The sequence below is a fragment of the Pseudomyrmex gracilis genome, unplaced genomic scaffold (assembly GCF_002006095.1).
Source record: "Pseudomyrmex gracilis isolate BER0280 unplaced genomic scaffold, ASM200609v1 scaffold_69, whole genome shotgun sequence".
Taxonomy (NCBI): domain Eukaryota; kingdom Metazoa; phylum Arthropoda; class Insecta; order Hymenoptera; family Formicidae; genus Pseudomyrmex; species Pseudomyrmex gracilis.
Genome location: NW_018020653.1, coordinates 453,518 through 464,123, shown reverse-complemented (window position 1 = coordinate 464,123; position 10,606 = coordinate 453,518). Strand labels below are relative to the sequence as shown.

The 10,606-nt window shown below is 35.1% G+C and overlaps 1 protein-coding gene across 4 annotated transcripts in view; it reads right to left on the bottom strand.

The window, feature by feature from the left end:
• Positions 1 to 314: 314 nt before the first annotated feature.
• LOC109854554 (oxysterol-binding protein 1) overlaps positions 315 to 10,606 on the bottom strand; it is a 13,599-nt gene continuing 3,307 nt past the window's right edge. Inside the window, exons 2-11 of one of the 4 annotated variants that reach the window (XM_020427753.1) lie at positions 9,899 to 9,964; positions 7,178 to 7,437; positions 6,803 to 7,056; positions 6,127 to 6,322; positions 3,819 to 4,111; positions 3,485 to 3,720; positions 3,019 to 3,295; positions 2,531 to 2,910; positions 2,127 to 2,347; positions 315 to 2,043 (exon numbers count right to left, since the gene is read on the bottom strand). In XM_020427753.1, coding sequence (XP_020283342.1) covers positions 1,901 to 2,043; positions 2,127 to 2,347; positions 2,531 to 2,910; positions 3,019 to 3,295; positions 3,485 to 3,720; positions 3,819 to 4,111; positions 6,127 to 6,322; positions 6,803 to 7,056; positions 7,178 to 7,437; positions 9,899 to 9,964 — 2,326 coding nt within the window. In that variant the 3' untranslated portion in view covers positions 315 to 1,900. The remainder of the gene's footprint in view (positions 2,044 to 2,126; positions 2,348 to 2,530; positions 2,911 to 3,018; positions 3,296 to 3,484; positions 3,721 to 3,818; positions 4,112 to 6,126; positions 6,323 to 6,802; positions 7,057 to 7,177; positions 7,438 to 9,898; positions 9,965 to 10,606) is intronic. The other 3 variants (XM_020427754.1, XM_020427755.1, XM_020427756.1) reach the window with 3 other exon arrangements.

Sequence of the window (10,606 nt, the reverse complement as noted above, 5' to 3'; positions counted from 1 at the left end):
GAATGTGTAAAACTTATCAAGTAAATTCGAAATGTATATATTCTTCTTTTTATCGGATTTACACAAATACTGTGTTTTATTTTATTTTTATTTCAAACAGTTCGTAATATTTTATTCCTAACACTGCGTCAAACAGTGAATATGCAATGAAGAGAAATCATGACAAAAATATAGGCACATGAGTAATGCTAATATGTATCAAAATTCAGTTTGCTAGTAGTATTTTAAAAAACGTGTCTTTGTCGTTAAAAATTATTGATAAAAAAAAATTTTTAAAATATCAGTAAATACTGAGATTTTACCATTTATTTGTATTAAATTTTTTTTTTTTTTTCGATTTTGCCTCTCATTCAGTGCACATTCGTGTACTTATTTATGAAAATACTCTCACAAGGAGATAGATTAAACAATGAAATATTCACAATTTTCGCATATACAATGGCACAATCACGACTTCAGTAAAACAAACTTAAACTGAAAGATAAATGTCTCACAAAATTAATTAATTAATTTTGTCTAAAAATAAATCGAGACACAATACTGAAAACTGAGATACGCTGTAGCTTTTTAAATTTGAATTTTTTCCTTTTAGTAATATGACCTAACAAAAACTTCTCAAACCCTTTCTCTCTTTATGATCTCGTGGCAATTTCTCTCAATACACACTTTATGATAATTTCAATAAAATACTTATTGAGCACGAATTTATATATATGCGGCTAATATATGTGAAAACACACTTAAAAAATATTATAAATCGAAAAAAGATTCAAGAAACAGCTGGATATTAAATTTTTTGAAATCCTAAATATATTAGGCACGTTAATTGAGAACGTTAGCTTAAATGCGCCTGATTGATCAAGAGAAAAAAAAACGGAGAATGGATTGATGTCATATTAAGAGAAAAAAAAAGATATCAGGCAAGACATAGAAAATCCAAATAACATAACAAAGGCAATAATTACAAACTGCATATTGTGCATATTAGAACGCCAATAACTTTGTCCATTCATTGGAAGAATTACTTATTTAGGCTCGATAGAAATCGTACAAAGATATCTCATCAGAATTATCTCAAGTTATCACCTAATTAATTAATTTTTATTTATCTTAAAACTGTTTTTAAAGCCACACTGAAAACTTGGAAGAATTATTTTTCGATTGGTGTTTCCAAAACGTTTTGATTGAAGTACGAATTACGCTACGGTCTTTACAATTAACGACTTTTTATTTCGAAAAGATTTTTCGAAAAAAAAAGAAAAAATTGTTCTTTACATGTCAATATTTGATCATGCTGAATATGTTACGCAATTTTGTTCGTAGTTTGGCCGAAAAACAATTTTAATTTCAATGGCTCTCTGTACGATTGCCGTCGATTCTAATTCATATTTCGCGCAACACCTCTATTATCACGTAATATCTTTTTTTTTTTTTTTTTTTCAAGCACAATTAAAGTCTTGAACGTCGCGCGATTACAACTTTTATATATATCGACTACCGTCACTTTTAAAAGATCCAACTTTCTCTGCACTGCATACATATAACGAGTCACATAGACAGCTATCATGTGACTACATAAATGGAACTGTTTCCGATCAAAATTTTTCGGGTTCTGTCATTTATATTACTATTATAAACATTCTGAAACAATCCGAAATGATCGGAACGATTTCGACATCTGGCGAGCTAAGTAAACTCCAATTGTGTTTGTATTGTTTCCTGCTTCATTTTGCACATCAAAATGTGCTTTTATTGCAATTTCGACTAAAGTCGTAATAAATCAAAACGACATACCGATCGAAAAAAAGAAAAACTCGTCAGTCAAAATCTTGTTCCGATCAAATTCTGAAAAGTTACACAACAGCTGTCCTGGAAATGTAGAATGTATTTATACAACAAACTAAAATATGTTTGGACATCGTGACCAGTCACCTCTGTTTTTACAATCCCAATATTCGCCGTTATAAACGTAACACCGACTATCTGTATACGGATCCTGTTTCTTCTTAAACCACAACGGTTCATACGATTCGTAGGGTAATCCTGTAAATAAACAATTTTCGTGAGTAAACATTTTTTGCGACACATACGTACACACACATACACACATACACACACTCGCGTACCTTGTGCGGCAGCCTTTTCAGCTTCATGTTCACGCGCTCGCCTAGTCGCTCTTTGCTTTTCCTCTAAACGTAATTTCTCTGCATTAGCTTCGTCCCATCGACCATCTTCCATCAATCGCTGATCAGGTCTTAGCCTAGAATCTGTAGGAGCTATGCCTTCTTCTGGTTCGTTCAGCTGACATGCTAGTTCCGTAAATGAATAATATTTCTCACAATCATCGCTGTGAAATAAATCAAGATATTTTAGATTTACATTAATATACATGTTGTTACACATGACACATAGTAACGTTTTTCAAATGTAAGTATATGTATTTGAGAAAACACATTTAAAAAAAAAATGAGAAAAATATTGCAAGTTTTAGAATAAATCTAGTTTCCATGTGTTGATATTGTACACTTACAGAAGCATTCGTCGTTTCCAAGCTAATATATAAGGGCCTGTTTTATAGACTGGATTATCAGCTGTACCAGATGTGCTTATCACGGGAGCAATTTCTATTTTTGCGTCCCACGTACCTTGAACTACCCACTTTACTTCTTTATTAGAATTCATGACTACTCCTTTCACCTTACGCTGAACGTCTCGCGAGAAATACGAGTATGGTATGTACTTCAAGTGACATTTGATACCTTCCTTATGATTTACTATGTCCATATCGCCGGTCTGATCGACCCACAATTTTCCAACTATAATATTATGTACTGTAGTAGTGACTTTACGCCATGTGTAGTGTTGTTGACCGCTGTCAAATTCCAAGTGAGCGGTACCCAGAGGAATCACCTAATCATAAAACTCTCATTTTTAAATAATGCAATAAAATATATATATATATTGCTTAAAAGACAATGATTCCACATCCTGAAATAAAGAATTATATAAATAACATACCTGTAAATATTTTCCGCGAAATTTAGAAGCCATTGTAAATTCCTGCCAACAGCGCCATTTCTTTCCTTCACAATGTTGCGCCAGCATTGGCGGGTGATGCGACACTTGTTCTGAAATCGCACGCCATCCAAGATCGTCTGTGCGATCGCACTCATAAGTTTCACCTAACAGAGGATTAAAAGGTTTCCCTGTTCTGGACGCAGTTGTAGAGTAACTAGATATAGTGAATGCAGCTACATAAGCCATCTGTTCATAGCTATCTGTACATTCTGCAGCCCTAGTTTAAAAAAAATTAAATTGTGTTATTTCGTTTTATTGAATAAACGAATGAAATGGACTGTTTTTTCAGCAACGTGTATACACGGATAACACGATATAATACTGTGTTCTACGCACGTTATGATTCTGCGTTTTACGCAGAATGTTTGAACTGTAATACAATGTCTCGAATTTATTTAGGATGTACCTGTCGAGAATATCTGCATATTCATAATCTTCTGTTAGACGTTGAAGCATACTAAGTGGTTCAGAAAAATTAACTGGCATAGGAATTTTCGATAAATCTTTGCCAATACAATTTTTCATAATACTCCATAGATTCAAGGGATAATTTGGTTTGTCAGGTACCCTAGTTCTTCGTTTTCTTTTGGAAACAGTGGTCATCCTGGTGCCGCTGCTGCCATTATTAGATTGCCAAGCTGTCTGTTGTACAAAGAGTTGTTTTCATATATACATCATCTGTGACAAATATCTAAATTCGTAAAAAGGATAATTTTTTTACATCTTTCTAAGTTTCTTACATTATCCAGATCGTTTGTGGCTGCTGAAACTGGTGAAGGAGTCTGAGCTGCTGTAGAATCGGTCACAATGAGATACGATTCAGCACCAGTAGAATCGGAGACAAGCAAAGGAGTTGGATCTCCTTCTGAACTAGAGCCATCGTCGCTACCTTGAGAATCAGTGCGATCTCTCGTATGAGAAAGTGAATTATTTGTGGCAGGTATGGTTAAAGTAAAAGTATCTGATTCTTGTGCATCGTAAAATTCAACGTTATCTTCCTCATCCTCCGACGGAGAAGTTGTTACTGCAGGATCTACAAAAATAAAATTTTTTATCTGTGTTTAAAGTGTTATACTACAAAAAATAAAGTAGAACACTGAATAAAAGGAGAACAAAGGAGAACCAGTTTCAGACAAAGATCATTTAATTATCAGAAGCTTTGATAAGCATTAAGATAAAACAAAAATGTATTCTATTGCATAGTGCAATGTCTTCAATGTAGCAACATGTTGAATTGAAGTAGGGAAAACAATGGCACACACATTGCAGATGTGTTTTACTTTGATTGGTTATATTCATCATATCAGTATATAATATCAGTATATAAAACATTGATAAGATATTCCACCAGCTTACAAAGACATGATAACGATTCAATTACAATTAATTTTGAAGTAGCTCTTGATTTGCTTGCTTTATTTATGGTTTTTCTTGATTATTTTAAGCAAATTGTGATTTATGTTTTCTCTCACTTTGTTCTAAAAAAATATTTGTGAATTAATTAAATACTAGAAGAATCCTGATGAATTACAAAAAAAGGATGCTTTGTATACTTCTATACATCTGTATTCTTTCTTGTATTTGCTTTTAAATCGTCTAACTTTTTTCTTTCTCATTGTCTCTCGTTTAAGTATACATTTACTTCCATTTTGGCACAGAAAGCGTAAAAAACGGTATAGATAAGTAGAGAAACGCATGGACATGACCTCACATTCTAGCGTAATCACATGTAATCAGCACACATTCACATAACGCGGATTCCGAAATTAAATTAATTCGCGAACAAGAGTCTCGTTAGTCAAAAAATCATCGTGGCAAACCAACCGAAGTAACGATAACGTCAGCATGATTACTTTGACACTTTTTACCGATTCTATAGCTACCTTCAACTTGTCACAGAAGAAAGAGTTGATTTTCGGAGCACCTTCCCGAAAATTTGAAGACCGAGATTTGGGAAGAAGTAAAAAAAATTGAAAAATAAATTAAACGCTAAATTTTCAGAGCTGCCTAATTGAATATCGTTGAGCATCAACTCAGAAGAAACGGAAGTGCACTCGTGTGTAGATATGCATGTCCCTCTCTTTCTCTCCCTCTTTCTCTCTCTCTCTCTCTTTCTCACACACACACAACGCACGCGCGCGCACACACATTACCGTGTGTGTAAACACATATCGTGTTATACGTATATATATAATATATACGACAAATACACACACTTTTCTATATACACTGTGTAGTTACAGCATTACGAAATGGTGCGTACGTAGACTACAAATGACGTAAGCACGATAACGTTTTGCAGTGCTGGCTTCTGGAAGCCATCTAGCGCGGACAAAAGCAAATAAATAAGGCGCGAAATTCGAATTTCTCTTTTTATAAAATTTATATTTTAAACTGTCGGTTTGCACGTGGCACCACATTGATGTCACCGGACGTGAAAGACTCTCAATATAAATTTTTGAGAATGTTTACTTCAAGACAAAATATTAATATTTTTCATGACACTCATTTACTAAAATATTAAAATCTTTTTGATAGCCTCTTGTGTTTCAAAAATTCATTAACAATAAGTTTACTTAAATTCATTAACAATAAGTTTACTTAAAATCTCACATACTTTAAAAATAAGTTCACATTTCATTCAGTTTTCTTTAATATTTATTTACTTTTGATTTATTTAGTCCAGTTTTATTATACGACTGATAAAAATTCAAAGTGAAAGTCGATAACATGTAAATTTTAACAGATAACTGCAGAAACTTAATTTATAATAAAAATTTTCCTTTGTATTTCCTTTGTGAATAATTTCTATTTCTCTAGTGGCTTCTTTTAGTCAAAACGGAATCGGGAGAAATTTTAATAAAATTTTGTTTTGAGAGAATATAGTAAAAGAAGACAGCACAAAACTTGAATAATCTAGAATGCTTTTAAATAACAATGTAAAAGAAAGTATAAACAATAACAAAACACACTCAGGCAAAGTATATTGAAAAAAAAAAAAAAAAACGAAAACAAAAGAAGCGCGTGAAAATGTTCAAATTTACTTACGTGAAAGTCTGTGTCCGCTCGCGGGCATTACTGAAGGAATATTCGCGTGCTGAGCAGCTTCCTCTAAATGGGAATGTTGTCTAGCTAGCTGCTCGACCATCTTTTCTATTCGCACTTTTTGGTCACGCTCGTGCTGCAGCATCTTCTTCCATTTAGGCTCCTGATGCTGGGCTGCTTGCAAATAATCGCCGCTCTTCTGCAATATAATGAGATATCCAATCCATTTTTAGGTTTGTCTTAGATCATGCCAGTATTAGGTTAACATCAGCAAAGAGAATGCCATTGCCAAGGTTAATTTTGCGAATAAAAGCTGAGATGATTCTAATTGTGTAAATTGAACTCTGCTCTGTGAATCTCATCCATTTTTTACGTAATGTTTGAACGCGTCAATGACATACCAAGCGAATTACCGATTGTTTTTCAAGAAACATCGATTTTTTTCTTCAAAAGAATCTGAACAATCAAATTATTTACTTGTAATCGTGCCATAATTTCTGTTTCTCTCTACGACAAGATTTATTGAACGCGTATAATGATTCATCCAGTCTCAATAATTATCGACTTCTTTTTTTTTTTTTTTTTTTTTATACGATAGATTTAATAAAAGTTTGCAGAAATTTTATTGTTTGAACAATTAATAAAGAAATTTATTTTTTTTTTTATTGTTTGAACTCACATTAACCATAGCAGTTGCGGCAATTCGGAAAAGCGTGGCTCGCTCGTTGACGAGTTTGAGTTTTGCTCCTAAATCGGAGGACGAAGGTTCTAGCGCTTCCAAATCGGTTAAAGCTCGTTGAAGCGCAGTTCCGTGCTTCACCATCACGTCATTGCACGCTTGCAAATCTTGTAATCGTTGCGTTAAATCCTTGATCACAGACGTGTTTTCTACCTTTTGATTGTCGTTATCTTGATATTCCTCCTCCTCTTCTTCTAAAAGATATTGCGTTGCATAAAATAAATAATAAAAGAAATAGCTCGAGTCGATACAAGCATTAGTTTGTGCGCCAATTTGCAAAACGCGTGCGAAATGATAAAAAATTTTTGTACGAACCAGATTCCATCGCTTGGATCGCCTTGGCCTTTGCCAACTCGAGAGCTGTGACCCATTGCTGTCGCTCCACCTCGGTCGACGCCTTGATGTGGAAGGTTTGCGTACCGCCGTTGCTGACGACGAAGGTGCAAGCGTCCACCGTGTGTATTAAGGCCCCGTGTAAGGAAATCGTGCCGCGGCAGGTGTGTGACATCTCCGCCGGGTTTCTGAAACAGCGGAAACGGAGACGCGACAGTCTCAGGAACACATCCCTCGGTCGCCTCTCCGAGATAGCCGAATGACACAGAGAAAAACAGACGTGAGTTTTGTCATTTTTTTTCGGGGGATTCTCGAAAATTATTCACTCGATTTCTTTCAAGAATTGCGTGAAGGTTTATCCAAGCGATCTCCCCGCAAAACAACAAATTTGACACACTAATGTAATGATTGTCTGCGTTAATCTGTGACACTGTGTAACGTACAGGAAATCTGTCTCGCCGTGGAAGAGAGCGGACGAGAGAGGAGGAGGGGGGGGGGAGGAGAGATCTCTGTTAAGAAGAACCCGAAAGAGAAACGAATTTATTAGCGTAATCGGAAAAAAACGTACAATTTGATTAAGCAATTCCCATTACCATCCTGCAACAATTCCGACCACACTTACACGTATGTTACAACAAAGTTTATCGAATCGTGAAACACTTCGAACTCGAAACGTCAGTCAAGAGCAGTTCGTCGTGCGAAGTAACAATTCCAACAAGAACAAATGGAAGAGGGTGGGAGGAAAACAAAGAGGAGGAGAACCCTCAATCGAATCATGCACGTGAGGTCATTCAAGGTTCGTCAAACAACACGCAACAATCATGATTCCGTGTGGAAAGAGAAAAAGTCATGGTAACACACTCGGAATCATATGTGTGTATAATTGGCGAAAAGACGTCCTGTATATTCATCTTTCAAAGATGATAACATTGTTATTATCGTTTGCGTTTGTTATGAAACTCCCTCTCTCTGTGTATGTATAAGTGAGTGAGTGAATGAGTGAGTGTGTGCGTGTGTGTGGGTAGGTGAGTGAATACCTACTGCATAGAGAGAAAAGGAAAAAAAGGAGAAATATAAAACTAAATCCGCAAGTACTATTTCTTGTCTTAACGGTCGGTTAACAACTCTCCAACGTCTGATGAGAAAGAAAATAAGACAAAACCTGGTATCTAATTCAGAGACTAATTAGTAGCTACTGTCGTGTACGTTTTTTATCTTTCGAAAATTCGCGAGTTTCTTATCCCAAAAAGTGTCCCTTAGTTGCTCGCGAAGAATAACAGACATATTTATAGAAGCGAGCGAGAAACAAAGAGAGAGAGAGAGAAAGAGGAAGAGAGAGATGGGATAAGAGAGACAATTATAATAAAGATAAAACAATTTTCCTGACAGTTTATTTTAATTACACACATATATCGTGCTTAACGTCATTCTAATGAACAAATGTCGCCGATCTAACGTGTGATATTACTCTTTTAAAATTACATATACGTCACTTAAAAGTATAAACTGTTTATTGTACACGACATGAACTTTCTATTAGTATATATATTGCGCTCTGACGACATTAGACGAAAAAAGGACCGAAGAAGAGAACGATAGGATGATAGAGAGAATCGTAGAGTATATAGATATTACGTGAGTGCGCTTCGCATTCATGAAAGATTATTGAAGAGAGTAAACGTCGCAACTATTAAAAACGAATGAAATAAAATGTTGGCTCACGTGGTCTACCGTACATTGTCAGTCCGATAACAATTTTGCGTTACTCTACATAAATGTTTTTTACTAAAACAAACAAAAAGACTAAAGAAGATTCGATCGTGACAGACGCAACTGATCAACATAAAGAAGCAGCACATTTTGCACACGGCTACAAAAAAAAAAAAAAAAATACAGACACCGAAAGAGACATGAAGATTACAGTATACACTTAGCATATTTAGCATACTATAGAAGGGCGTTTAATTACACAAGAGAGTAATGAATCGGTTCCCCCGCGAGAGGGAGAGAAAGAGAAAGAAAGGAAGTTGAGAGGAAAGGGGGACAAAAGAGTTTTCTTTCTTTGTGCGGTTCTCTTTCTGTTTCTTTCTGTTGTCTACTGTTTCACTTTGCTGCTCGGCCGCCAAAACCCGCATCAGATACCGCAATGTAGCATTAAGGTTCCATTGGAATTTACTCATTCCAGGGGGCAACGTTTACTGAAATTGAGACAGCTCGCTTGTTTTTGGTCTAATCTTTGATCAAAGTCGAACATATGTTGAATCCGAATCCGAGGTTCGATTAAAACGGCGCATAGAAAGAGAAAACCTTTTCCCAAAAACCGATTCATTGTTCCCTTATTATATGCATATAATATATTAAACGTATTGTATATGCATCGCTTACATGTTACACAGGCAGATAAAAGAGAAAGCGGATGAAAGATTATTTTTAGGGGCGTCGATAAAAGTCAAAACTGCGTGTGAACATGTAGAGCTGAATGTAAACATCTTATGTGTGTGTGTGTGTGTGTGTTTGTGTGTCAAATGTGTGTGTGTGACAGAGATATAAAAATGTGGAAATTCCAACACATCCTCGACCGGTTTTAATTACAGATGCGCTGAGAGGAAAAAGTCAGGATAATTTGGCGATTAATTATTATTTCGAAACTTCGATTCTTTTTTTTTTTTTTTTGTTTTTTTTTTGGTTTTTCTTTCTACTTACTCGGAGGCTCTGCCAGCTCTCCGCTTGCGTCGCGTTGATATCTTTGGCCCCCCTGTTGGTTCAGCCCTAAACAATCCATAAAACAAATAGACCCCGTTCACATTGTGTAACACTGTAGCAAGGCTTATTGCTCCAAAATTTTGTTCCTTTTCTCTCTCTTTTTTCTTTTGGGTTTTTTTTCCATTTTTTTTTTTTTTTAATTTATTTTTTCCTTGCCTACTGCGTTTTTATTATTGTTTCAAATCGAAAGAAATAGATTAGCGTGAAAATAAAAACACAAATCGATCGAGTTAACGACTATGACGCGAGACGAGGTCTCAACTCAATTTTTTATATATCACACGAGAGTTGCGCAATTTTGGCGTGCACGCGCGTGTCGCTGTGCGAGAAGCCTTACAACAGGACAATCGAGAATTAATTCATACATATATTGAATTCGTGTGTGAACACATTCTCTTGAGAGACAAAATAAATTCGAAAGGACATTGCAAGTTTCAAAAACTACACAAAACGTTATATGCCAAGCGAAAAACCATTAAAAAAAAAAAAAAAAAAAAAAAAAAAAAATACTCAAAAAAGAAAGTAAATGAAAATGTAATATCACGCAGAAAATCGCGGCTGCTCTACTAACAAGACACACATAAAATGTACAGACGTTGCTTTCAACGAGTCTTTCAACGCGTTCAACTACTAAATATCAACGAAATT